Consider the following 28000-nt stretch of genomic DNA (forward strand, 5'->3'; position numbering starts at 1 on the left):
GCAGACAGGAGGGACGGACTCGGGGCATGTGACGCTGGGGTGGGGCCCTGGACACTGGAGTGTGCTAGCTTGAAACGCAAAGGATCTGTGTGCAGATTAGTAGAAGAGTTCAATCCTCTTCTCCCCTAAATGCGCCCGGGTGCGCACTTGCTGGGTAAAATTTTGGGGCCAGAATGAAGTCCCAAGCCCGGAGTCATCCCTTTCCACGATGCCTTCCAAACATCCTTTGATGGGCTGGCAGAAATGTGGGTTAGATACACGTGTGAGGGGCGTCCACAGTTCTTTTCCAGGACCCAAGGATAAATGGGAACAAAATTATCCCCACACCACAGGCCTCCCAGATCCCCCATTTCACCCTTCTTCCTCCTTTTCCTTTTCTTACCCACACTAGACCCATTTGTCCCTCGGAATTCTCACTCCGTCTCACTTTGGTTTTCCCTGTGGCAGGCCTAGGCCCAGCAGGCTTCTTTGGCTTTACTTACTCCTCTTTTCCTCTCCCTCCTCCTCTCCATCTTTCCTTCCTTCTCCTCCCCCTGACCCCCCTCCTTCTCCCCCCCTCCGGGCTCCGCATTTCCCTTCGGCAGTGGGCCCCGCGGCTCTGGGCACCATGCTCCGGCTCCTGCGGTTGCTGCTGTTGCTGCTGCTGCCTCCCCCAGGGTCCCCCGAGCCTTCCGAGCCCCCGGGCCTGGCCTCATTGTCGCCGGGGGCGCCTCCCCAGGCCCCCGACTTGCTCTTCGCGGACGGGCTGCGAGCCTATTCTGCCGGGGCTTGGGCACCCGCGGTGGCGCTGCTGCGAGAGGCGCTGCGGAGCCGGGAGGCTCTGGGCCGCGCGCGGCGGGACTGCGGGGCGAGCTGTGCGGCCCAGCCTCTGACGCCGAGCTTCCCGGCCAGCTCCTTGGCGCCCCGCCGTCTGCCTCCGGGCCCCGGGCCTGGGAACCGCTGCTCCTGCGAGCCACGCTCCGTCGCGCCGAGTGCCTGACCCAATGCGCCGAGCGCAGGCTGGGCCCTGGGGGCACAGCGCGACTCCGCATGGGGAGCGTGCTGCGGGATGCCTTCCGCCGACGGGAGCCTTACAACTACCTGCAGAGGGCCTACTACCAGGTGCGGGAGCCCCCGAGGGTGGTACCCCAAGCCAAGGGGATGTCTTACTTGGAGCTGACCAGGAGAGGGCAGGATGCTCAGCGTCCGGTCTCAGGGGTGGAGTCGTGGGGGGCGTATAACGGGCTTCTACACTTGAGTGGGTACCATCAAAAACGGTGGCCAGGACTTGTGATGGTCGCAGAGGTAGGGCCAAAAGAGAGGTCAAGCCGGAATGAAGAGGAATGGGAGTAGGTCGAAAGCAGAGGGAGGGCTCCGCAGTTTTATTTTAGCGGATCTCAGTGAGTGAACCCAGCCTCTTCCTAAGTATGAAAAGCAGATAGATGACCAGACACAGCAGGATAGGAAGTGTGTGTGTGTGTGTGTGTGTGTGTGTGTGTGTGTGTGTGTGTGTGTGTGTGATGTTCAGGAGTGGGAGTCTGACTGTGAACCTTCTCTCGGGACAGGACAAAGCTTCGGAAAGGCTGAATGAGAGAGGTTAGGTTTGGAGAAGGAAGCATGGTTGGGGCTGGAATCTGGCTCTGTGGCAGGAGACAGCGAACAGCTACCAGGATGGTAGTGAATGCCTACGTGGCTGGAGGCGGGAGGGGCTCTAGTTACACACACCTCAGCTCAGGGTCCTAGAGGCCTGCAGATTCTGCTCACTCAAGGTCTTCTGCACAGCCCCATCGATTTCGGCGGCCATTCACTTCATTGTCTCCCAAACCGAGGCTCTGAGGGCCTCTGCCCATGGCCCACCCACCCCAAAGCTTTCAGACCGCCTTTCTTCCTGTACCAGAGTTCTGGGAATACCACCTTCTGGCTTCCAAGGGATTCGCTAGTTCCTACCTGGGACAAAGGCTGGTGAGGGGACATTGGTCTGAACTCCCTACCCCCCACACACACACCTCGGGGCTCTGATGTCTCATCCCTTTGGCTCCTCAGTTGAAGAAGTTGGACCTGGCCGCTTCTGCAGCACACACCTTCTTTGTGGCAAACCCAACACACTTGCAGATGCGGGAAGACATGGCTAAGTACAGAAGAATGTCTGGGATCCGCCCCCAGAGCTTCCAGGACCTGGTGACGCCCCTCTACTGGGTGAGCCTCTCAGTGCTGACTGACAGCTGCCAACTCTAACCATCTGCAGCTATGGCATCAGGAGATCTGGTACTGTTTCTCAGTGGCCCGGGGTGAAGAGTCTTTCACTAGCTTTCTCTGTGGCCACTAAAGTGTGTGCTGTTCCAACGCTCTGATTCTGAGGCCACGCTGTTCTTCCTCCGGGTCCATGCAGCCAGATTAACCGCTGAGCCATCTCCCTAGCCATTCTCTCTCTCTCTCTCTCTCTCTCTCTCTCTCTCTCTCTCTCTCTCTCTCGGACAGGGTTTACCTGTGTAGCCTTGGCTGACCTCGAAATCACAGAGATCCGCCTGCCTCTGCCTTCCAAAAGCTGGGATTAAAGGCGTGCGCCACCACTGCTCAGCCTATCTTTCTTTTTGAAACAGGTTCTGACTGTGTAGCCCTGGCTGTCCTGGAACCCACTATGTCAACCAGGCTGGCCTCAAAGTCCATGAGATCCAATTGTGTGCCAGGATTAAAAGCATATGTCACCATGCCCTTCGACCTCCCAATCTCATTGATAACCCACCACCACCCCATCTTGCTCTCTTTCCCCACAGGCAGCCTATGACACTGGCCTGGAGCTACTGGTGCAGCAGGAGGTGGCACTGGCACTGCCCAAGCTGGAGGAGGCCCTCCAAGGGAGCCTAGCCCATATGGAGAGCTGTCGTGCTGGCTGTGAGGGACCCGAGGAACAGCAGGTGTCTGAAGAGGAGGTGGAAGAAGGGAGCCAGGGGGGCCTGTACGAAGCCATTGCAGGTGAGGGACTGGACTGTGTGCTACAGGAGAGCACGGATGCCAGGGGAGGAACATGCACGGCCTATGGCTCATTTGTCTTCTCTGCAGGACACTGGATCCGGGTCCTGCAGTGCCGGCAGCACTGTGTGGCGGATACAGCCACCCGTCCTGGTCGCGACTTCCCTGTCCCTGACTTCATTCCCAACCAGCTGAGACGACTGCATGAGGCCTATGCTCAGGGTCAGCCTGGGAAGGATGAACCCTGGGAGTGAAGATGTGTCTCTGCTTCCATTCTGAACCCTATCTGTCCCTCCTTCTCACCCCACTCTGCATTGAGAGTTTCACTGTTGGGGGCCATGGGGACCAACGCTTCAGCATGGAGTCCTCTGGCACCATGTGCGGAGCTCAGAAGATGGGTCACTGGGCTCCTTCAGCCCTCCTTGCTTCTCGTCTTCCTTTATTTCCTCCCCTCTTCCTCTTCTTTGGGCTCTGCCATTGAAGGTATGTTTGAGGATGCTTTTGGAAGTGAGTTCATCTCCCAGTCAGGCTGGGGCTTCTTGGAGTTGGCAGCCTTTCTGGTGACCCTCGGCTTTCTTTGTTCTGTTGTGTTTGCTGCTGTTCCCCTCCCACGGCCCTCCATCTCCAGTGGGGAACGTGTCTAAGGCCATGGAAAGTATCCTGAGTGTCCTGCTCTTCTACCCAGAGGATGAGGCTGCCAAAAAGGCTCTGAACCAGTACCAAACTCAGCTGGGAGAGCCAAGACCTGGCCTGGGACCACGAGAGGTAATCCCTCACCCACGCTCACTGATAGGTAGGGCTTGGAGCAAGCCAAACACCCAAGAGTGTACTCCGTTCTTGCTTCTTTATTTATTTTACTTGATTTTTTATTTGTTTATTGTATTTTATTGCATGTGTGCTCTATATATGTGCCCTCATAGGTCAGAAGAGAGCATGGATCTGGGCGTGGTGGTGCACGTCTTTAATCCCAGCAACTCAGAAGTTAGAGGTAGGCAGATCTCTGTGAGTTTGAAGCCAGCCTGGTCTACAGAGTGAGTTCTAGGACTGCCAGGGCTATAGAGTGAAACCCTGTCTCAAAACAAACAAACATGAACGACAACAATGAAAAAGAGGGCATGGGATGGGATGGGATGAAGATCCCTGGGATGGAGCTGTGAGTCACCTTGTGGGTGCTGAGAACTGAACCTGGGTCCTCTGCAATATCAACATGTGCTCTGAACTACGGAACCATCTCCCCAACCCAAATTTATTTATTTTTTTGAGATAGGGTCTCAGTGTGTAAATCTGGCTGGTATAGAACTCTAATAGACCAGGCTGTCCTGGAGCTCACAGTGATCTGCCTGCTCTGCCTCCTGAGTGCTGGGACTTAAAGTGTACAAGCCACACTCAGCTCATTCTGGCTTCTTACCCAAGCTCTTTAGCCACCGAAAGGACACCCAAGTCTAGGTTCTGACTTCTGCCTCAGCTCCCTGCCCCCACCCACTTGGGAGTCTATCCAGCACTATTCTTTCCCCTTAATCTCATGTCTGCCTGTCTGTGGGCGTGAATGTCCACACACACACACACACACGCACGCACTTGTCCACACACACAGAGTCTCTCAGGTCCTCTCTTACACATGCACACACACACACAAAACACACACACAAGTCTCTCAGGTCCTCTCTTACACACACACACACACACACACACACACACACACACACAAGTCTCTCAGGTCCTCTCTTACACATACACACACACACACACACAAGTCTCTCAGGTCCTCTCTTACACATGCACACACACACACAAAACACACACACAAGTCTCTCAGGTCCTCTCTTACACACACACACACACACACACACACAAGTCTCTCAGGTCCTCTCTTACACATACACACACACACACACACAAGTCTCTCAGGTCCTCTCTTACACATACACACACACACACACACACACACACACACACACACACACACACACAGTCTCTCAGGTCCTCTCTTACTCTGAGCCCAGACACTCTGAAAGGTGAACCATCTGTCAGACTTGGTGGTGGATCTCAAGAGCTTGCAAATGTCCCCTAAGCCCCGGGCTGGCCTGTTCTCCAGCTTTCTCTTCTCCTCTCCTTATGTCTCCATTCCCCTGTCTACCCTGCTCAGGACATCCAGCGCTTCATCCTGCGATCTCTCGGGGAGAAGAGACAACTCTACTATGCCATGGAACACCTGGGCATCAGCTTCAAGGACCCGGTAAGGCGTTGTGATCCTCTCCCCAGGGTGAGGCACAGTGATGCTGGACGTTCACTGCAGTCAGCAGCAGTGTCCCGCTGCCCACAGCCCTGCAGACTTACAGAACTCTGGCATCTCAGGTTCCCAGGAACCTGAACGGTGTGCGTACAGTTAAAAAGGTCATGGGATCACGCATGGCTAAGAAGCGGGTTCTCTGCCACAAATACCCTCTGGTTGCCTGTTTGCCCTTATCCCAGTTTCTTGACCTGTAAACTGTAAAGATCACACATGTTCCACAGTCCTATTGTTGAAGCTATGCCATCTGATAAAAAAAAAAAAGTACAGGAAGCATCATTGCTCCTGAATCCATTCCCCTCCTTTAGTCACGGGCCCAAGTCCAGTCCCAACATTATGGAGCCAGTTCTTAGCATAGTGCAGCATAGTGCAGTAGTTTTGTTGACTCTTTGAGGACCTGGATGACTTAGTGATGAGCTTGCCCAGCACATATAAATGCCCAGGGTTCTAGCTTCAGCACTGCAAAAAGGAAAGAAGGGAGGAAGGAAGGAAGGAAGGAAGGAAGGAAGGAAGGAAGGAAGGAAGGAAGGAAGGATAGAAGGATAGATTTTGGACCTAACGTTCTTTGTTGGAGGAGCAAATGGGGCTGTCCTCACATTTGATGGGTCTTTAGCTGTTGTCCTGACCTTTCCGTAGTAGGTGTCAACAGTACATTGATAGCCCAATCGTCTCCAGACTTTGTCTAATGTCCCCTGGGGAGTCAAATCTGCCTCACAGAGAGCTGCTGAATAAAGGTGAGGGCTGTAAAGATGGTCTAAATCCTACTCTGCCACTTACGAGGGTGTGAAGTCCACCCTACTCTCCGGCCTTCCTGTGTCTCAGAACCCTCCCCTGGAAAGGAACGTGTCAGAACTACCTGTTCGATCAGAATTTAGGAACTATTACGAACTCTAAGCCACAAAATCTCACTGCAAATATAAAGCTTTTAGCACTTGGCAAACAGTAGGCGTGATGCAAGTCATTGTTTATTAAAGTCTGGTCTAGAACTCAAGGCACTGGACACTGTCCTGTGTGAGGTGGCCCTGGCCATGGGTCCAGGCCTTTTTCAGTTTGCCTTCCTCTCTGCAAGCTGGAGGACCTAAATATGGACCTTCAGATTCTAAAGTCAGGAATCCCAGGAGCTAGGCACAAGGGTGATGGCCCTGTTCTTGACGCTCACAGGATCCGTGGACCCCAGCAGCTCTCATCCCCGAAGCTCTGAGAGAGAAGCTCAGGTAGGTGGGGGCCTGTGGTGGGGACCAGTTGGCCCAGCCTGGGAGGTGGCAGGATGGGTCTGTGCTGTGACGACTGAGTATGTCTCTCACCCCTGAGAGAGGATCAAGAGAAGAGGCCTTGGGACCAGGAGCCTCCACAGTCCAAGTCCTTGCCTTACTGGAAGGGTGAGTTCCCTAGTATGTGAGGAGTTAGGGGGCAAGAGCTGGGAGCGGGGGTGAAGAGGTAGAAAGGCAGGGTGGGGAACATCAGGAGGCAGAAGTGAGGGCCTGGAATCTGCCAGCTACTGCCCTTTATATGAGCACTGGTGAGCTCTGCCCCCCTTTCCCCTGTAGATGTCCTTCTCCTGGAGGGCGTGACCCTCACCCAGGATGTCCTTTCCCCTGTAGATGTCCTTCTCCTGGAGGGCGTGACCCTCACCCAGGATGTCCTTTCCCCTGTAGATGTCCTTCTCCTGGAGGGCGTGACCCTCACCCAGGATGTCCTTTCCCCTGTAGATGTCCTTCTCCTGGAGGGCGTGACCCTCACCCAGGATGTCCTTTCCCCTGTAGATGTCCTTCTCCTGGAGGGTGTGACCCTCACCCAGGATGCCCAGCAGCTGAATGGGTCGGAGCGAGCCGTGTTGGATGGACTGCTAACTCCAGCCGAGTGTGGGGTTCTACTGCAGCTGGCCAAGGTATGATGCTGTGTGGTTCAGCCACCTGGCTAGGGACCCTCAGCTTCAGCCACCTGCTCCTTGTTCTTGGCCTGTGCCGGTGTTCTATCTGCCTCAAGTTTTTCTCTCTCTCTCTCTCTCTCTCTCTCTCTCTCTCTCTCTCTCTCTTTCTCTCTCTCTCTCTAAGATTTATTTATTATTATGTGCACTGATATTTTGCCTACATGTATGTCTGGGTGAGAGTACCAGATCCCCCGGAGCCAGAGATACAGCAGTTGTGAGCTGCCATGTGAGTGCTGGGAATTGAACCCGGGTCCTCCAGAAGGCCAGGCAGTGCTCTTAACCACTGAGTCATCTCTCCAGCCCCATCAAGTTTCTCCTAATGTCTGTGTTTTATCTCAACTGTGGAAAAGTTCTTTTTTTCTCTTTTTATTTATTATGATTTTTGTATAAACATGATGAGCTTATTCATGATACACTCTTCATATTATCTCACTTAAAGTCAATAGCTAAGAAAGTCTAGTTTAAGCTATATTGATAATGTGAAAACAGGCATACACATGAAAACAAAGCCTCCCGATTTTAGAGATCGTCTTACCGTGGAATGTCCTTTAAACATTTTTAGTGTCAGTTCTGGGTGAGACAGGGTGGCCTCTTCTGGTGTCATTCAACAATCCTCTTGCCCTGATCCTGTTCTGATGGTGTTTCTCCTGTGTACGGTGTCTATGGTAGGATTCTTAAAATGGTTCATTTTGGCGAGGTGGTGGTAGCACACATCTTTAATCCCAGCAACTTGGGAGACAGAGGCAGGCAGATTCCAGTATGATTATTATAATCAACTATATTTTTGGTTTTGATTTTTTTGAGACAAAGTTTCTCTTTATAGCCTCAGCTGCCCTGGAACTCACTCTATAGACCAGACTGGCCTCAGACTCAGAGATGTGACTGCCTCTGCCTCCCAAGTGCTTGGATTAAAGGCATGTGCCACCACCGCCCAGTTATAATCTCCGGTTTTTATCTTGTGTGTTCTGGTCTGCAGGTGCACACATGTACACACAGGTGTGCAGCTGAGCTGTATGTGGAAGCCTGTAGCTGGAGGTTTCTTTCCTGCCTGCCAGTTCCTGAATAAATACTCAGAGGCTTAATACTAATTGCAAGCTCTTTGGCCTATTAACTCAGGCTTGTTATTAACTAGGTCTTACATCTTAAATTAACCTATTTCTATTGTTCTGTATTTTACCATGAGGATTGTGACTTGTTACCTCACATCTTGTTTCCATGGCTAGTGGCATCTCCCTGACTCTGCCTTCTTTCTGTCTCTCTGCTTGGATTTCCCACCTGGCTCTATTCTACCTGGCTATTGGCCAAATCAGCTTCTTTATTAACCAATGAGAATAATACATATTTACAGTGTACAAAGATTGTTCCACAGCATCCTTCCTGTTTTCATTTTGAGACAGGGTCTCATGCTGTGGGCCAGGCTGGCCTTGAATTAATTCAGAGTACACTTGCTTCTGCTTCTTGAGTGCTAGGATTAAAAGTGTGAGCTACCAAACCCATTCCTTCTTTGTAGCTTCCTGGAGCACTTTCTCAGAGAACATGTTTCTGCTTCCGGTGATCATATTCGAGACAAATATCTAAATTGTTCTTAATAAGGTCGTAGGGCCTCTTTTCCTACCCCTGTCAGCTTCAATCCCGTATCTGTGTTGGGAGCTGCCATCCAAAAGATCCTATCTAAAAGGCTGGGGCTTTCCACGGGCATCATTTGCTAGTTCTGTGAATATGGATGAACCCTGGACTGCTAATGCCCACAGAGGACTGCAGCAGCTTCCGGAGCTCCCAAAATGGTCCAGGGTGCACAGCCTGGAGCGCCCTCAGCAGCCCTGCAGGCGCCATATTCCTCTACTTCCTTGTCCTCTTAATTTAGCTGATATAGATAACATGGGTGCTCTTATTTGAGACTGGGACTTGCTTTATTGCCCAGGCTGACCTTCAAATCAGGATCCTTCTATCAGTATCCCAGCTAAACCTTGGAATGGCAAACCTTGCAGGTATATATCACCACGTCTGGCCAGGGTGGATATGCTTTACAAAGAATAGGAAGAAAAAACAAAATGGAAGCACATAGACATGGGTGTATGCGCACGGGAGGTTCCTTGGTTACCTGAGGATTCAGATGGCGCCCAGGCTTCCTTTCCCAGGCATTTCATCCTCTCCTAGCTTGTGCTGAATGACCCACGCTCACATGCCAAGGCTGTCATCTCAGGAGGCTTCACTCTGGGCTCGGAGTCATTCCCTCCATATTCACGGAGCACCTGCTGTGAACTAGAAGTGGCTAGATCCCGGGGTGGGGGAGGGGAGGAGGCAGATGAGCAAAGACTGCCCTTTAGAGTTATGTAATAAGGAGGGAAACCAACATGGAGACATAATTGGAGCAGGTGGTAAGTTCTGTAAAGAAGTGTGTACTATCTAAACAGAAGCACTGACAATGCCGAGTCCTAAATGGCTTTTCAGGGAGATGATACTCCCGTCTTGCTGTGGTTTGCAGTGCTGGGGCGGGGCAGAATTGTCAAGCCCAGGCTATTGCACACTACCAGGCACTTTGCCACACCCTCGGCTCCTCATGCCAGCCTTACCCATTTGTTGTCCTCCTAGCTGCTGGGAAGGCTTAGGAGGGAGGATTGCTTGGGATTGGGAGTTTGAAGCCAGCCTGGGCAACATAAAGAGACCCACCCCATCACAAAGGAGAGAGAGAGAGAGAGAGAGAGAGAGAGAGAGAGAGAGAGAGAGAGCAGAGAAGAAGACAAAGAGGAAGGAGGAGGGGCTAGAGAGACAGCTCTATGAGATGGTCAGGAGCACTGTGTGCTCTTCCAGAGGACCAGGGTTCGAGTCCTACCACATGACAGTTCACAACCATCTGTAACTCCAGTTCCAGGAGATCTGAAACCCAGACTTACATGCAGGCAAAACACCAATACACATAAAAAAAATGATAATAAAAACTTAAAAAAAAAAGAAGGAATAACAAAGTGCTTTCTAGGAACTGCAGGAAAACATGGGTTAAAAGTGTATGCCAATTTAAATAAACAGTTACCTGTTTGTTTATTTAAATGTCTGAGTTAGTTCCCCATGTGTAAACAGGGATTTATCATGTTTTTATCTTGGTGTTTTCCTGATAAATTAGAACACTGTGAAGCCTTTAGGAGAGTAAAGAAAACACCCAGGAAGCTGAGCAGCTGCATTATGCTGCCTTTTATCAAGAGGGGTTATGGGTAAGAGGGCGAGCGTTTGAGTGATGGCCTATGGGCGAGAGGGCCTTATGTTCCCTCCCCGGGAGCCTCAGCTTTATTAGTAGACGGTGGACAGTTGCTGATGGATTTCAGCGTGGACAATCCAATGCGGCATCCTGTGGACTCGTGAGCCCCCTCTAGTGGCAGTCTCTAGAAGAGACTGTGGCCTTAGGTTCTGGTTGTATTCAAGGAAATGAGGAGAGGCTGGGGAAACATGAGAGAGACGAAGGAACACTAAGGAATAAAAGTTAGAAAAGCTAAGGACTTAGTCTGCAGGAGATAAATTAGAAGACGACACAGGGGTAACCTCAAGATGGCATTCTGTTTCTTTTCTATTTTTGTTTTGGTTTTTCAAGACAGGGTTTCTCTGTGTAGCTTTGGAGCCTGTCCTGAAACTCGCTCTGTAGACCAAGCTGAGCTTGAACCCACAGAGATCCACCTGCCTCTGCCTCCTGAGTGCTGGGGTTAAAGGCACGCCGCCACCACCTGGCTTTGTTGGTTTTGTTTTGTTTGGGGGTGTCTTTCCATTTCTTAACGCAGTCTGGCCACGGGCCCTTCAACATTGGTCTCCATTTCATATATTCCAGTGGCATCTCTGCGACATTTGGTTTCAATCCAGATGTCCCCTCTTTAAGTAGCGGTGAATGAACACTTGTAAAACCGTAACCCCGCTTTAATTTTCTTCATACCACTTATCACCATCTGAATTGGTTTTTCTATTGATTTGTTATCTTAAAACACAAACCCTAGGGGCTGAGGAGGTAGTTTATTTGGTGGAGGGCTTCCCCAACATGCACAAAGCCCTGGGCTTGATCTCTAGCACCACATAAACCGGGTGTGGTGGCACAGTCTGTAACCAGCACTTAGGAGACTGAGGCAGGAGAATCAGGACTTCAAAATCATCCTCGGCTACATAGCAAGTTTAAGGCCAGCCTGGGCTACATGAGACACCAACTCAAAAAGCTAACAGTCAATGCATGTAAACAGATAGTTTGGTGTATAGCCAGCTCATGTGGAGACTGCTTAGCTTTGGTTAACCCCTAGGTTTGATCCCAGCACTGCAAAAGAAGAGGAGGTAGAGTTAGGAGCTAGACCACTTGGTGACTAGGTAGACTCTCGGGGGTGAGGTTTTTATGTAGGGATAGCTAGGGAGTGGGACTTACACAGAGACTCAACAAATCGGCTAGAGAGTGAATATCTGAGGGGCATGGTGGTTCATTCACTCTTATGACCCCAGCACTTGGGAAGCTGAGGCAGGAAAACTGCTGCAAATGAGGCCAGACTAGGCCACATACTGATTTCCAGGCCAATCTTGGCTACAGAATGATACCCTGTCTCAAAAGAAAAAAATCTCATAAATAGACATCCAGACCAGGGGAGAGCCAAGGAGAGATGAGGAGGCAGTTGGGTAATAGGGATCCAGCATCAGAGGCAATAGAATCAGGGAGCCTTTAACACACGCCGCCCCCACCGCCTCTCCGGAAGCAGGGTCATCTCCTCCTGGTAGCTCCTGGAACTCACAGCAAGGAAGACCAACACGGTGCTTGGGCTTGTGTGTTTTCTAAGCCTGAGGTGGACTTTTTCATTTTGCCATCTATTCTGTTACTCTTCGTGACGTCCTTTCTTATGTGTCTCCATTGTCTCAATACGCTTGCGTTTTCTATATGGAAGTCACATTAAACAGATGCTGCTCCACCCTCACCAGATGTACATACTCTGCCGCCCGCTGAGAAAGTCCCTGGAACACGTTTTTATTCAACTACTTAAATATGACTTTCCATTAAAATATATTTTAAAAAAAAAAAAAAAAAAAAAAAAGAATCAGGGAGCCCAGAGGTTCTCCAAAATAAATAAATAACGGCCTGTCAGACTTCCTGTTAGGGTCCTGCTTGCAGAAGGACCCCATCTCCCTGGGAAAGGGTGACCCAGTACTTCCTCCCCTGAACCCCAGCTCTGTCACTCTTACCATCTCAAGGTCCCTTCTTCCCTACTGTGGGGTGCTCTCTGGGTAATGTCCACATGGTCCCCGTGGGAAGTAGCAGTTCAGGGCTTTTTTGAGAATGACAGTCCAGAAAACCAGGCCAGGAGCCATTTTCTGGGAAAGGGCCATAGCTCAGGAAAAAGTCACAAGGGAATTCTTGAAGTTCCTAGTCAGCTCTGGGGACTGAGAAGGTGAGAAGGAGAGCCTGGGAGCCCTGGGAGCCCCGAGGCAGCGAGGTGTGCCAGGAATGCCTGACCGGAAACCTTCCCATTTAGGATGCAGCTGAGGCTGGAGCCAGGTCTGGCTATCGTGGCCGCCGCTCCCCTCATAGTCCTCACGAACGCTTTGAGGGGCTCACAGTGCTCAAGGCTGCTCAGGTAAGAAAGAGGAGGCACTCTGGCCTGTCTGACACCCAGGACTTGGGAAGAGGGGCTGTCTCAGGAGGCTGGATTCCAGGCCTGGGCTTCTATGAAGGAATTCTCTGGGGACCAGAGATCACTGCATGCTTGGTCCATTGTTGAGAAAGGGTGTATCGGTGACCTGGAGTCCTGGTGTTGTCATGGGTTTGCTGGAAGGTGACATTTGGGCTACCGGACAGACGGTAGACACACGTAGAACGGTAGCGTCAGAGACACAGGTGCTAATGCTAGACCTACTTTTCCCACCTCTCCCTGCCTGCAGCTGGCCAGGGCTGGGACTGTGGGCAGGTCCGGTGCTAAGTTGCTTCTGGAGGTGAGCGAGCGAGTGCGGGCCTTGACTCAGGCTTACTTCTCCCCGGAGCGGCCACTGCATCTTTCCTTCACACACCTGGTGTGCCGAACTGCCATAGAAGGTAACCATCAGGGAACCCCATCTGTATGGGTACCATCACCACTGCAGAGAGCCCCCTGCTGGCCTACTGGGGACGGGGGGCTTCTCCGTTGGTCACCCCAGGAGCTCCAGGCCCATGGTGGGGACCCTGATTTAGTCACTCGATCGGTTACATCCTAGGTGAGCAGGAGCAGCGCATGGACCTGAGTCACCCGGTCCACGCAGACAACTGTGTCCTGGACCCTGACACTGGTGAATGCTGGCGGGAGCCCCCAGCCTACACCTACCGAGACTATAGGTGGGTAGCCTGTCTGGGGACTGGCAGGTAGGCACACAAGGCCCAAAGGCTGCCTTGGGAGGCCTGGGTCTGGGTGGGGCTCTCACTGCCTCCTGTCATCTCTGCTTTCCAGTGGGCTCCTCTACCTCAATGATGACTTCAAGGGAGGCGACCTGTTCTTCACACAGCCCAACGCCCTCACTGTCACGGTAAGGGGTTGGGGCAGAGGGCCCAGCTGTGGGGTCAGGATTCAAAACAGAAGCTCTCAGAGGCAAATGCAGGGAAATGGATGGGGCCACCTTAACCCTGTCCCTTCCGGCCTCTCTAGTCCTGCTGGCCACTGGACCACATTCAAGGCTTTCTGCAGAGGTTTATTGAACCTTGCAGGAGATCTCTAAATGATCCCCCACCCCGCCTTGGCGGTTGGCCTTGCCTCCTCAGGGTGTCTGAGCACAGCCAGGCACAGGATACACACTTGTAGTCCCAGCTGTTGAGGAAGCTGAGGTTGGAGGAGCCATTAAATCCAAGACATCAAGGCCAACCTGGACAATTTATCAAGATACAAACAAACAAACAAACCAGGGGCCAGCGAGGTGGCCCAGTGGGTAAAGTGCTCACCCCCAAGCCTGGCAGCCCGAGTTTGCTCTCTAGAACTGACATGGTGGAAGGAGAACCAGCTTCACACGTTGCCCTCTGACCTCCACGATATGCTGCACCATTCACCCTCTCCCAATAAACGTAATAAAGACTTAGAACAAAACCAGAACAGGGAAGGGCTGGAGAGAGGGCTGGGGGGTTAAGAGCACCGGGCTGCTCTTCCAGAGGACCTGGTGTGCTGGCTCACAGCCACCTCTAACTCCAGTCTTAGGCATCTGACACCCTCTCTGGCTTCTATAGGCACCAGGAACACGTGGTACAGACATGCACATGGAGACGAGCATGCACATAAAGTACAATTATAAAATATTCTGTCTGTGTGTATGCCTGCAGGCCTGAAGAGGGCACCAGACCCCATTACAGATGGTTGTGAGCCACCATGTGGTTGCTGGGAATTGAACTCAGGACCTTTGGAAGAGCAGGCAATGCTCTTAACCTCTGAGCCATCTCTCCAGCCCGAGAAGTAATTTTTAAAAAATATTTTATGTGTGCATCTGTGTGTGAATGTGCAAGGGGTGGGTGAGGGTGCGTGCCACATACAGCTCGTGTGTAGAGAACAGAGGACAACTTGTAGGAGATGGTTCTCTCCTTCCACTATGTGTGTTCACACGTGTTCACCATGTGTGTTCATGCGTGTGAACATATGTGCTCAGGTTGTTGGGCTCGGTGGCAAGCACCTTTACACCCTGAACCATTTCTCCGACCCTATAAAAAGTAATTTATACCATATGCTTAAAAGAATGAGGGGGCTGGAGAGATGGCTCAGCGGTTAAGAGCACTGCCTGCTCTTCCAAAGGTCCTGAATTCAATTCCCAGCAACCACATGGTGGATCACAACCATCTGTAATGAGATCTGGTGCCCTCTTCTGGCCTGCAAGTATACATGCAAGCAGAACACTGTATATGCAATAAATAAATAAATCTTTAAAAAAAATAAACAATTAATGAATGCTAGGTGTTGCCATTCTCCTAGTCCTTGATCATGGAGACTTCTATACCTGGGCCTAGAAGTGGGAAGAAGAGGAGCAGGCATGGTAGTATATACGCCTGTAACCCGATCGTTAGGGGGTTACTAACGATCGTTAGTGCTACCCAGAGGCATTCTGCCGTACTCTTCACCCTAGAGGCATAAACACAGAGGAACAATCGCCTTCTCTGTACTCATGTACAGTCTAGGATTTTCCAGGAGGAAATGCATCTAAGATCCTCATCACCTTCCGTCCCATCTGGGGCTGCTCGGGGCCCTCGGATTGCTTCACTCCAGGCTCTTGGGCTTAGGCAGGAGAGGTTGGGATCCAGGACAGAGAACCCCCAGGAGGCACCTGCCCCCTTTGGCTTCCGTCTCCTCCAGCCCCAGTCTTGCATTTTGCCTTCCTGAGTCAAAGCCAGTCCCTGAATGAGGGTGTGAGGAGTAACAAACACGACGTCTGAGGCTGTGTCCCCCCTCCAGGCTCAGGTTCGCCCTCGATGTGGGCGCCTCGTGGCCTTCAGCTCTGGTGGTGAGAATCCCCATGGTGTGTGGGCTGTGACGCGGGGACGGCGCTGTGCCCTAGCACTGTGGCACACGTGGGCACCTGAGCACAGGGAACAGGTAAGGAGGTTTGGCGTAGGAAGATGTGAAGGGGCGGGTGGGTGGAAGGTCACTACGGGAGTCTATGCAGGAGTGGGGCTCACAGTGAAGCCGTTGGGTGGCTGAGATGACCCAGGGAAGGTGGCCACAAAGGACTGAACCATAGTTTTATCCCCGCCCCCCCAGGAGTGGACAGAAGCCAAAGAGCTGCTGCGGGAGGAGGAAGAGGAGGAGGAAGAGGAGGAAGAGGAAGCAATTCTCAGCAGAGATCCTTCCCCAGAACCCCCAAGTCATAAGCTTCAGCGGGTCCAAGACAAAGCTGGGAAGCTACTCAGGGTCCGAGAGGAACTCTGATTGCTGAGCCAACTTCAGCTTGTGAGCGAACCGATGAGAAGGCCCAGTATGACGTCAGGGACAGCGCAGCAGGCCCTGTGTGACATCAGGGACAGCGCAGCAGGCCCCGTCTCTTCAGTCAATCATCCTGGGGACCTATGAGGACCACCAAACCCTGGACTCACAAACTTACTACACAGACTTAGCCTAGAGCCCACCAAGCCTGGAAGCCAGGTCTGGCCCCATCTAGGGACAAACAAAGATCATTATGCCTCCCTGAAAGGCATGGCAAGGATTGAAGGCTAACTGCTTCTAATACAGAAGACACAGAGGGGACTATCCCATCCTCTCCCAACCTGTGCAATAAAGAACATGAAAATTCCCCAGCCAGGGCCTGGTCTGGCGGATCCCAGCTTCTCTAGTTGCTGGAGGTGGGGGTGGTCAGGGCTGGTCTGGGAGGAGACAGGTGGTGTCTTTGGGCCTCCCAGAGGCGGAGCCAGGAGGGCCTGAGATTTGTCAGGGAAATCTCAGCCACCTGCTGCCTCATGCAAATAGACCCACGTGCCCCATCACCACCACCGCAGCTGCTCCTTGGGCTCCAAGGTTAAGCCCTGTTATCTCTCCCTGAGTAAGGGTGAGATGGTAGCCTTATTCCTTGGCTCCGACCTTCACCGTCCAGCAAGACCCCAGGAGTAACGTGGGCAAGCATGAAGACAGACCCCCATCCTAGGATACAGGGTTCCCTTCTCTTTATAGTCCTTTCTTTGCCCGGAAGGCAGGGGCACATCGGCCCAGAGTCCCCCTGAATCTCCTGTCAGCTCCCCCGGCTACGGGCTAGGATCAGGCCCAGGGGCAGCTGGCTGGGGCTTGTGGAGAAAAGGATTATCCGGATCAGCCCCTTCTAATCTCAGCTTCTGCCTGGACCCTCTCCCCCACAGTCCGCATGAGGGAACATGGTTTGGGGTGTTGACAACAGGGTCACCTATCACCTTTCTCTCCTGGCTCCTGGCCTGCTTGTTCAACAGGCCTGCACTGCCAAGATCATGACCACAAGTTAGGGCTAGGGCCTGGGGGCCACTGGAGCTGTGGCTGCTCTTGTTCTGTTCTCCTCCCCAAACCAGTAATCCTCACAGCTTTGCTCTGATCCGTGGGCCTGATGCTCTTATCTCTGCCGGCACGCTGACCATGGAGGCACCCCTTTATTCCCCCCTTCTTGTGGCTGGATGTGGGGGGTGCTCTTCTCTGGCTCACAGACCTCCTCCCCACCCCTCCAGGTTGGCCCACGTCTCTGGAAGCCATCCGCCTTCCTCCCTGGCCTCTCCCCCACCCCTGCCAGCTCATTTCATTTGCCTGACGTGGTTGTCGTTGGCCTTACCCTTCCCTGTCTGTTTCCCCCTCCCAGTCGGGGCCAGGCCAGGCCAGCTCCCCTGGCAGCAGAGGGGGGCAGGTGACAGGCACGCATCGCAGCTGAGAGACTCAGGAGGCGCCTGGGAAGCAGAAACCTGGGAGAAGTCCAGCCACAGCCCAAGTAAGAGGGAGCTGGCCGGTTCTGCCCTCTGGGATTGGGGGCCCACAGGGAGGGCTCGGGCAGGTCTGGGACTGATGTACAGGACCTAACCCAGGAGGAGGGCAAGCCCCCCATCACTTCTCAAGAGTGGACTAGGATGTAAAGGACAGAAACACGGTCCTATGGGGACTCCCCAACACCTATTTCATGTTCCTGGCAGGAGCCAGAACTGCCCCTCGATCTGTGCACCATGGGGGAGATGGAGCAGCTGAGGCAGGAAGCGGAGCAGCTCAAGAAGCAGATTGCTGTAACCCCGGAGCCCTCGTCCTGGGGACCCTGGCAAACAGAGCTCAGGACATGTGGGAGTGTGGCCTGGGAGGGACTGGGGGACTGGGTCACTCTTGGGTGACACTTTAGAGACCTCTGATCTACAAGGATTCAGAGACTTTAAATTTGAAGCTCACATTTGAGACCAGCGCCCAACTGCAAAGCCCCATGCCCACCCACGTGTGAGGTGCATGTGCATGCCCCCTACCCTGCCACAGCCTCCCTGATGCCCGCTTTCCCTGCAGGATGCCAGGAAAGCCTGTGCGGACACCACCCTAGCTGAGGTGAGACTTTCACCCTTCTGAGGCAGGACATGAGGGGAGGGAAGGGGAGGGAGAGGAGGGAAGTGCTTCATGACCAGTGACATACTGTTGCCTGAGCTTTTAGCACATCCTGTCCTTGGAGTGAGCAAAGACACTCATGAATTAATTTAACAAACGTCTATTAAGATCTGCTCTAGGTCAGGCATTATATTGGATGCTGAAGACACAGACACTGGTCTTGTCCCCTTCATCCTTAAGCAGTAAGGACGGAGGGAGCATGCAGGATTTCTCATAAACTCGAACTGACAGTTGTCTAAGACTGCATTATCAATTCTAAGATGTTTGCTTCTTCACAGGTTTCTCTAAAATTGAGATGCATTTGACAATACATAATACCTTGTTAGCCTAGTGTTTCTTTCTTAGTGACAGACAAAATAATACTGTTTCTTAGAACTGACAGTAAGTATCAAGCCATGCTAGGTGGCACGGGCTTGGAATCCAGCTACATGGAAGGCTGCGGCAGGACTGAAAATTCAAGACTTGCCTGGGCTGCAGAATGCTTTTAAAGCCAGCCTGTCTCAAAATAAAAAGTAAAAAGTTCAGCTAGGACAAAAATTTTAAGAAGACATGAAGTTGGGTGGGGGTAGGAGGTGAAGGGTGGATCTGGGAGAAGCTAGAAGTCGGGGCGAATATGATCAAAATATATTGCATACATGGATGAAATTATCAAATAGTTAATAGAAATAGTGTATTAAAAAAGAAAGAAGTAAAAAGGGTCTGGGATGTATGTCAGCGGTAGACTTCTAAGCTAGCATACCTGAGGTCCTAGGTTCAATCCCCAGGTACCGAGGGGGAAGAAAAGAACATAGAACCGATTGTATTAAATATGTTCGCAAGAGTAAATATCATGAGAAAAGCAGTGTTAGATGCTTAAATACATAATTCTGTACGATTCCCATGGCAACTCTGTAAGATAATAGGCTCAAGGGAAGGTGTGATTTGCCAAAGTTGACAAACTATGACAGACCACCTCTGTGGACCCTGGCGGCTCAGCAGATGGGAGGCTGGTTGTGGTTGGAGGGGCAGTTCCGGATGATGGCAATGCCTCAGAACCCATGAGTGCTGGCTGGGTGCCACTGTGTGAAGACAGGCACCTGCCAGTCTGGTATCCCCTGTGTGTCTCAAGATAATGTTCAGTGACCTCATACCAGCAACTTGAGGTTGATCTAGGTGGGAATATCTCCCTACTAGCGATTCCTCCTTTTCAGTCTGGAGACACTGTACTAAACACTTACCTCTACCATTTAGCAACTTGCCAGAAGCTATCCCAGCACCTGTCTACCACAGGAGGCCCGGTCGCTCTAGGCCAGGGACCTCTTGAGCAGTTTCTGGTCCCCAGAAGGAGGTAGAACAGAGCAGGGGCTGTGGCAGACATGTGAAACCCAATACCCCTTTTCTCTGCAGCTTGTGTCTGGCCTAGAAGTGGTGGGACGAGTCCAGATGCGGACACGGAGGACATTAAGGGGACACCTGGCCAAGATCTATGCCATGCACTGGGCCACTGACTCTAAGTGAGGATCCAGAGGTGTCTAAAATGGAGGGGGGTGGGCAGGGAGAAGAGGTGGGGATGACACAGGTGCCCTTTCTCCAGGCTGCTGGTAAGTGCCTCGCAGGACGGGAAGCTGATCGTGTGGGACACTTACACCACTAACAAGGTACCAGCTTTCCTACTGACCACCTTCAAGGAAGGACCCTCCATCCTTCCTAGGGTTGCATGCCTAATCTCTGTGCCGTTCCCTGAAGCTCAGGTCCCACCCGCCCCAAATCTACCCTCTCTGCAGGTGCATGCCATTCCACTGCGTTCCTCCTGGGTCATGACATGTGCCTATGCACCATCAGGGAACTTTGTGGCGTGTGGGGGTCTAGACAACATGTGTTCCATCTACAGCCTCAAATCCCGTGAGGGCAATGTTAAGGTCAGCCGGGAACTCTCTGCTCACACAGGTGAGAAGACCTCTTTTCCTGTGTAGGGGTCACGGAAATCCAGGCCCCTGTCCAGTTGTGACCCTGAGCCAGAGCCCTGTCCTTCTAATCACCTTCAGGTTATCTCTCCTGTTGCCGTTTCCTGGATGACAACAACATTGTGACCAGCTCTGGGGACACCACGTGGTAAGGGTTGAATGCCACGGGTGCTGAGGACTGGAAGGTCGTTCTGTGCTGAGCAACTGTGACATTTCTGTGTGATGGGCTCCTTTTCTCCTGACAGTGCCTTGTGGGACATTGAGACGGGGCAGCAGAAGACGGTGTTTGTGGGACACACTGGAGACTGCATGAGCCTGGCCGTGTCTCCAGACTACAAACTCTTCATTTCGGGTGCTTGTGATGCCAGCGCAAAGCTCTGGGATGTGAGGGAAGGGACCTGCCGCCAGACTTTCACTGGCCATGAATCCGACATCAATGCTATCTGTGTGAGTGTCCCTTCGTGTGTGTGCCCTTGAAGAACTAGCTACCTTAAACCCCAGGATACATCTCTGACCCACTTCCACACCACCTCTAAGCCCTTGCCTTATTATTTCTAGAAATAATCTTACCTTTATAGTATAGTTTGAAAAGCAATGACAAGAAATCCCAAGTCTGTTTCACCCCATTCGCTGTTACCACTCTGCCACGCTTTACAGTTGTCTCTAGACATTCCAGCACACACCCTCACGCACGCGCACTTAGCTCCTCCCCTGCTCTCTGTCAACAAGTGCCCTACCAGCAAGCTACACCCTAGGTCCTCATTCCTGGGTCCTTTGAGAATAGATGACTCATATCATGGCTCTGTGCCTCTCAAATACTTCTTGGAGGGCAGAGGTGGGTGTTGGATCCCCTGGAGCTGTAGGAATCACAGTTATGAGCTGTCATGCAGGTGGGTGCTGGCACCCATCTGAACTTGGGTCCTCTGCAAGAGCAAGTGCTCTTAGCTGTTAAGCCATCTTTCCAGCCCTAAATCATAAATTAAAAAAAAAAATCCCCAAAGACAAGGTCTCACTATATAGCTCTGGCTGGAATTTGCTATATAGACCAGGCTGGCCTCACATTCAAGAGATGTCAGCCATGACCAATTTTTAATTTTTTTTAAAAAAATTGAGTGTGTGACTAGTCAGAAAACAAATTTTAGGACTCTGTTCTCTCCTTCTGGGGATCAACCTCGGGTCATCAAGCTTGTATAGCAAGTCCTTTTCCCCACGGAGCCATCTGGACGCCCCCAGTCATTAACCCTATTACTTTATCTTCATACTTTTTTGTTTTGTTTTTTGAGACAGTGTCTCTCTGTGTAGCTCTGGCTATCCTGAAACTCACTCTGTAGACCAGGCTGCCCTGGAACTCGCAGAGACCTGCCTGCCTGTGCCACCACCGCCCAGCTTATACATTTTATTTTTGTCATGATAGAGAATGAACCCAGGTTACGCCTAGAGCTGTATCTCCAGTCCTGCCTTTCATCTTTTGAGACAATCTCAGAGTTGACCATGCTTTACCGGAGCCCACTTTCTCACCCTGGAAGGCTAGCTTTAAACTTGAGGCAATTCTCCTGCCTCAGCCTCCCAAGTGCTAGGAGTACAGGTATTAAGTGGCCATTTCCAGCTACAGTATAAGTTTTATGTGTATGAGTGTTTTGTCTGCATGTGTGCCTGTACACCAAGTACATGCCTGACACCTGCGGTCCTCTGGAACTGGAGTCACAGATGGTTGTGAGCCACCATATGGGTGCTGGGAACTGAACCTGGATCTTTTGCAAGAGTAACCACTGGTCTTAACTCCTGAGCCATCTCTCCAGCCCCAGCATAATTTGCAAGAACCAGGAAATTCAATATTTACAGAATATTGCAGCTCATACTCAAATGTAATCATTATCTCATAAATGTCCTTACTACAAGGTTTTTCTACACAGAATCCAATCCAGAAACATGTACATCCTTGCCATGTCTTCTGTCTCTAGATTGGAACCATTTTTCTACTTTTCTGGGGTCTATGATATTACATCACCAGTTTTCTATAATTTCCCTGCAAATACACTTGTTATTCTTCAGGATGACGTTCAGGTTACTTGCCTGGACCTCGTGCTGTTCCCGCACACCCTGGACTAGTCTACAGGATAATCACAGAAGTCTGGTCTTTCAGTCATGTGACCCTGGGAAACCCTGGTGCTCTTGCCTGCCTGCACTTCTGCAGTCTCAGCAGAGGGAGCCACAAGAACACAGCAGTGATCACTCTACCAAGAAAGAGACAGGCAGAGAGACCAGTGAAGTGGCTTCCATGCCCCATGGGAACCAGGAACCAGGAAAAAAGGCGAGGCTGCCCCAGGTCTGAGTGCTGACCACTGCTTATCTGTATTCTCAGTTCTTTCCCAATGGAGAGGCCATCTGCACTGGCTCAGACGACGCTTCCTGCCGTCTGTTTGACCTGAGGGCAGACCAAGAACTGACTGCCTATTCCCATGAGAGCATCATCTGCGGCATCACGTCAGTAGCCTTCTCGCTCAGTGGTCGCCTGCTCTTTGCAGGATATGATGATTTCAACTGCAATGTCTGGGACTCTTTGAAGTGCGAGCGTGTAGGTAAGGGTCTGCCCCAGACATTGCAGCCCTCCCGCCTTTCCTCCCAGTTTCTTTAAGGGGCCCTCTTCCTGCTGTTTCCCAATTGTTGCCTAACCTGAGCCTTGGAAACCAACACTGTTTGCTTTGGAAACTAAGACCAGATTCCCCAAACAGAAAGTGCTCTAAGCAGCCCTTCTGCCTCGTGCTGTGCCTGCTCCTTCTGGTCACCCCAAACCAGTGTATCTTAAATGTCCAGACCTTTGTGTACCTGAAGTTTAAGCGACAGCCTCAGGGAGGTGTGAATAAGAGTAAACCAAAGGTCCTGGGCCTAGCCTAGAAGCTTTTCTAGGATTGGCTTCTATCAGGAGAGACCAAGAGCTGAAAGAAAATAATACATACTCCTGAATCAGACTCCAAATCCTATTCAGTTGATTACTTTCCAAGTTGCCTTTTCTTTTTTTTTTTTAAACCCAGAAACAAAGAACCCCGTCCTTGGATCTATCAAAGTAACCCTGCCCTTCCTCACAGCTTATTGACATTACTAACCAATTTACCGTTGCCCTAGCAGAGACTCGGGCTCTGGACGGAGGAACTGGCCTGACGAGAAACCCCTCTCCTCGGGGCTAACCCTCCTTCAGTTCCTTAGTCCCCATCAAGGCAGAGGCTAGCCTCCCCGGGCTGGAGCTCCTGCACATCACCGGCCCTCACACACCTGGGAAAGTAGACTGACTTTTCCTCTCTTCCTCAGGCGTACTCTCTGGCCACGACAACAGAGTCAGCTGCCTGGGGGTCACAGCTGATGGTATGGCTGTGGCCACTGGTTCCTGGGACAGCTTCCTCAAAATCTGGAACTAAGGAGGCGAGAAGAAGAGAGGTGGGAAGCCATGAAGATTCTCAGCTGCTTCCTCCTATATTCATCTCTTTAGGGTCAGTCTTCTATATAGCCCAGGGGCCATTCCCAGTAAACTTTCTTTTGAGAGCAGTAGGGATTATGGGAGTGTGCCTTTGGAAGCATCAGGGACACAAGGGCAAAGAACTGCCCCATTTCCGCCATGGCCTCCCCTATCCAGAGCCCTCACAGCTTCCCTTTAATAAACAGGAACAGACCCTCTCAGCCTCTAGGGTCCTCTTGAGCTACCCCATAGCCTTTGTCCAGACCAGGAATGGTCAGGGTGCTCAGCTCATGATTGTGGATGTCACTACTAGTCTCCTGGCCCCTTCAGACTTTCTCCTTTTCTACCTTTCCCCCTTTATTATCACCTAATAAAACGTAGCATCCTGTGTTGCTAGCTTCCACCCCTTTGTGCTACAAGAAGACCTAGGTCCTGTTAACGGACAGCAAGATATTACAGGTGCTAGGATAAAGGTTAAGTACTAGGTAGACTGTGGGCAGGAAGAAGGATCAAGGCAGAAACTGAGGTTTCTTAGGGAGGCTGAGTGGCTGGGAGGCACACGACAGCTTGCTGCAGACTACAATCATGTGTGCATGCCTGCATAGGAGCTGGATGATAAAGGGCCTTGGAGGCCACTAAAGAGTTTCAAGTGGGGTATTACCACGATCTCTAAGCTTGTCAGGAAAATTGCTCTTCTAACAGTTTAGGGTGGTAAAATGGAAAGAGACTGGCCCTCTAGAGACATGAAGCTGGTGCAAGGATAACAGGCCTGGGGCTGAGTGTGAAGTTCACTAACAGAGCATTTGTCTAACATGAGCAAAACTCTGGGTCAATTCCAGCAAAACACACACACACACAGAAAAGACACAAGAGATCAGAAACATGGAGTCACCAAGATCTAGTGATCATACTCACAGATATGTCATTCTGAACAGAAGAATTCAGTATGATGACCAAGGCCAAGACTAATGTTCAGGCAGATAGGCACAAGGATGGGGAATAGCCTTAGGGAAAGAAGATCATAAACTTTATTTTAAGGGAACTAATGCTGAGTGCTTATGTGGCAGCTGAATAAAAGTCAGGGTAAGAGAGGGACCTGAAAATTACCAGAAGCAAGTAAGTAATAGCTAAGCCCCAACAAAAGGGGAAGAGGAAAGAGGGGCCAAGGGCAGAGCCTTGGAGAACATCAAAACTTAAGGCATAGAAAAGAGGCTTAGAAGTGGCAGTAGAGAGATATCCAGAGCCCATAGACCCCAGGCTACCATTCTACACACACAGAAGACCCAGTGTAGCTTTGTCTAACTTCCTAAAGCATCATTTAAAACCATCTCCTTTAATATGAAAAGAAACACACAAAACAAAACAACATCCAAGTACCAGAGGTGGTAGCCTGGGAGGAGCCTGACTTTGCTCAGTGCTCTTGGGGAAGAGACTATCGCCAGACTCTGGGTGAACCCAGCGTGGACCTAGCTCTCCATTAAAGCAAAGTGTTGATTTTCCTTGTCATGGTCCTGGTTTTGCTCCCATGCTCCTCCAGTTTTCAGGAATCTTCCAGTTCCAAGAATGACTCCTTCCTTTAGGTCCTTACCATTCTCACTTAGAGGAGAAGGTCGTTTACCCTGCAAAAGGCAGCGTGTGAGCCAAGGGCCAGGGCACATGAGGGAGGGGGGAGAGTGGGGCGAGGGCTCTGACTACAATGCTGGATACGCATAGTGACAGTTTTCTCCCTCTTCCTTTACCTGTCGCAATGTCAAGGTCCCAGGGGAGTTGTCATCCTGCAGGATGGTGAGAGGAGATCTCCCTAGCACCTTGCTGTTTGCTTTCCGTCTACTGCGCTTAGAACCTAGAAGAAAGGTTTAGTCCAAGTAAGGACTCAGAATTGGGCTTATTCTTCCTACACTATCCCAGGATGTGATTCTAGCTTCTTTCCCCTCCATCCTGCTCTTCAATTTTGTACCTGAAGACTGGGGAGTCTCAGGATCTCTTGAGGGCTTGTCTGAGTTCTGGCTGGCAATTATGGTTTCTGTGGATTGTTTAGCTTCCTCCTTGGTAAACACCTGTTTGGAGGGGAGTTCAGGCTGGCTCCAAGGCAGCAACTGGTCCTCTAGGGATAACTGAGTCTCCAAAGGCAGGTCCAGTTCAGAAGATAAAGGTGTTTGCTGGGGCAGAGCTAGCTCTGCAGGGGAGTTGGACTTGGAAGCTTCGGTCTCAAATACTTCACTCAGTTCTCTCACCAGGGGACTCTGAGGGTCTAGAGGGAAGAAAGAAAACAAGCTGTGGCCTTCTGAGACAAACCAAGGAGGAAAACAGAGAGGAGAATGAAGACCCCTGCTCAGATGGGGGAGGGAGTGGAAAGAATAAAGTCAAGGCAGGAGAAAACAAGCTATGGAGATTGAGACGGAGCTGGGGTGGGGCTCGGGGGTAAAGTGTGAACACAAAAGGAGGGCTGGGGTTCGGCCCAACTGGGCTAGGGCAGCTGGGCCTGGCAGCATGTGCCTGCGATTCTAGCACTCACGTGCTAAAGTAGGACTGCCTCACTTCCGGAGCAGCCTGGGCTACAGTGTAAGACCTTGTCTTAAAAAAGTCAGGCAGTGGTGGCACAGGCCTTTGATCCCAGCACTTGGGAGGCAGAGGCAGAGGCACACTCTGTGAGTGTGAGTTCAAGGCCAGTCTGGTCTACAAAGCGTGTTCCAGAACAACCAGGGCTGTTTCACAGGGAAACCCTGCCTCAAGGTTAAAGAAAGGAAGAAAGGAAAAAGGGCCAGCTTAGTGGATAAAGGAGCTTGTTACCAAGCCTGACCTGAACTGGATCCCCTAAAGCTGCCCTTTGACTTTCACACATGAGCCGTCAGGTGTCTGTCCATACACGTAAATGCTTAAAAAAAAAATTAAGTGAGGGGTCCAGCAGGAGGCTGGGGCTCCTGGCATGCTCAAGACCTTTGGCTCAAACCCCAGAGCTACAAAAAGAAGCAAATAACAAAAACCAGTAAAACAAAAATGGTCTCGACGGCACCCTAGATAGGTGTCAGTTTCATCAGTATCACTTACCTGCAGCGCCGATCTTCATGGGTGTCCGTGCAATGCCAAGAGTAGGAGAGCGGGGGTCTGGGTCCTGGGCTAGTTTAGGACTGCTCGGCTGCTCTGTTGGCAGACTTGGCTGCGGGGAGCTCTCCACCTGTCAATACCGTAAGGTAGAACAAGCCTGGGCCCGGAACTTTATCTCCTCCCCGTATTCCCAGCCAGAACTGCTAATGCCCATGGATAAGCAGCCTGTCAGATGCAGATTAAAAAATAAAAAAGAAGAAAGTTGCCAGGCACAGTAGTGGCACAAGCCTTTCATTCCAGGGATTGGAAGGCAGAGGCAGGTCAATCTCTGAGTTCGAGACCAGCCTGGTGTACATGGTGAGTTCCAGGTCAGTCAGGGCTTCCCAGTGAGACCCTGTCTCAAAAACAAACAAACAACAACAAACCCCAGAAAGTCGGTAAATGAAAAAGAGACCATAAATTTGAAGGACAGAAAGGAAGGTTTTGGAGGGAGAAAAGGGAAGACAGAAATGATGAGATTAGGGCTGGAGAGATGGTTCAGAGGTTAAGAGCACTGACTGCTCTTCCGGAGGTCCTGAGTTCAATTCCCAGCAACCACATAGTGGCTCACAACCATCTGTAATGAGGTCTGGTGCCCTCTTCTGGCTTGCAGGCACACACACAGACAGAATAGTGTATGCATAATAAATAAAAAAAAGAAATGATGAGATTATATCGGAACCTCAAAAAATAAATAACAAAAGAAGGGTAGGTGAAGAAAGTAAGGTTCCAGTGGCAGGGGGATGAGGACAGGCACAGAAACAGGCTAGAGAGAGGCCCACGAATCCAGACAGCTTCTCTTCATTCTCCACCCCAGCCCAGCGTACCTGAATAGGAGTGCGCTGGATGCCGGCGCTAGGTGAACGAGGGTCTGCTACCCGAGCCAGATGCTTGTTGTGTGGCAGAGGCCGCGCTGGAGTGCCTGAGATGCTCTGAGTAGAGCCCATCTCCACGAGCGGTGGGGACGCCCGGCTGTGTAGACAGAGGAAGGGACGCCAGTCAGGAGCGACTCAGTTTACAGCCACCGTGGCGGACCTCTAACCCCAGACCCACCCGATCGTCCCAGTTTCCAGCAGAGGAACCTCAGGGTCGCTGGCCCAGAAACCTCTGAGGGGCCAATGAGCGGAGCCGTCTAACAGCGCATTCAGATCTGCTGGAGCCTCGATTTAGCCACTAATTAGCATAGCTTACCGGGCCCCAGCTCGACCTCGGGGAGAACACTATCAGCTCGAAAAACAACTCCCAAAGCCAGGCGTTTCAAACTTCCCGCCACGCCCCCTGCCCTGACCCTATTGGCTGGGCCGAAGCAGAATCTCATAGGCC

At 51.4% G+C, this 28000-nt stretch overlaps 3 protein-coding genes across 4 annotated transcripts; 2 read left to right on the forward strand and 1 right to left on the reverse strand.

Moving 5' to 3' along the window:
* The first annotated feature begins 54 nt into the window (after positions 1-54).
* P3h3 (prolyl 3-hydroxylase 3) lies at positions 55-16416 on the forward strand. Its single transcript, XM_075982795.1, is given in 16 exon segments — positions 55-868; positions 871-1101; positions 2023-2175; positions 2754-2952; positions 3040-3171; positions 3578-3714; positions 5096-5185; positions 6401-6453; positions 6551-6618; positions 7003-7127; positions 12653-12754; positions 13059-13209; positions 13368-13485; positions 13598-13673; positions 15572-15712; positions 15878-16416. Coding segments are annotated over 16 exon segments (2205 nt in total). The 5' UTR covers positions 55-607; the 3' UTR covers positions 16046-16416.
* A 58-nt stretch (positions 16417-16474) lies between these two features.
* Positions 16475-23983, forward strand: Gnb3 (G protein subunit beta 3). The gene is made up of 10 exons (XM_075982796.1): positions 16475-17552; positions 17752-17838; positions 18104-18142; positions 19586-19692; positions 19773-19836; positions 19963-20125; positions 20224-20290; positions 20388-20589; positions 22505-22721; positions 23449-23983. The coding sequence occupies exons 2-10, from the start codon at positions 17782-17784 to the stop codon at positions 23553-23555; spliced, it is 1023 nt and encodes a 340-aa protein (XP_075838911.1). The 5' UTR covers positions 16475-17552; positions 17752-17781; the 3' UTR covers positions 23556-23983.
* A 924-nt stretch (positions 23984-24907) lies between these two features.
* Cdca3 (cell division cycle associated 3) lies at positions 24908-27994 on the reverse strand. 2 transcript variants are annotated; one of them, XM_075982797.1, is made up of 6 exons: positions 27869-27994; positions 27505-27649; positions 26642-26768; positions 25551-25844; positions 25333-25436; positions 24908-25212 (listed from the first exon to the last, which is right to left on the reverse strand). In XM_075982797.1, the coding sequence occupies exons 2-6, from the start codon at positions 27622-27624 to the stop codon at positions 25060-25062; spliced, it is 798 nt and encodes a 265-aa protein (XP_075838912.1). In that variant the 5' UTR covers positions 27625-27649; positions 27869-27994; the 3' UTR covers positions 24908-25059. The 2 variants fall into 2 exon arrangements, with proteins under 2 accessions (XP_075838912.1, XP_075838913.1); XM_075982798.1 differs by lacking the exon at positions 27869-27994 and adding an exon at positions 27731-27751.
* Between the last annotated feature and the right edge of the window lie 6 nt (positions 27995-28000).

The sequence above is a fragment of the Microtus pennsylvanicus genome, chromosome 8, assembly GCF_037038515.1.
Source record: "Microtus pennsylvanicus isolate mMicPen1 chromosome 8, mMicPen1.hap1, whole genome shotgun sequence".
In the NCBI taxonomy this organism is placed as follows: domain Eukaryota; kingdom Metazoa; phylum Chordata; class Mammalia; order Rodentia; family Cricetidae; genus Microtus; species Microtus pennsylvanicus.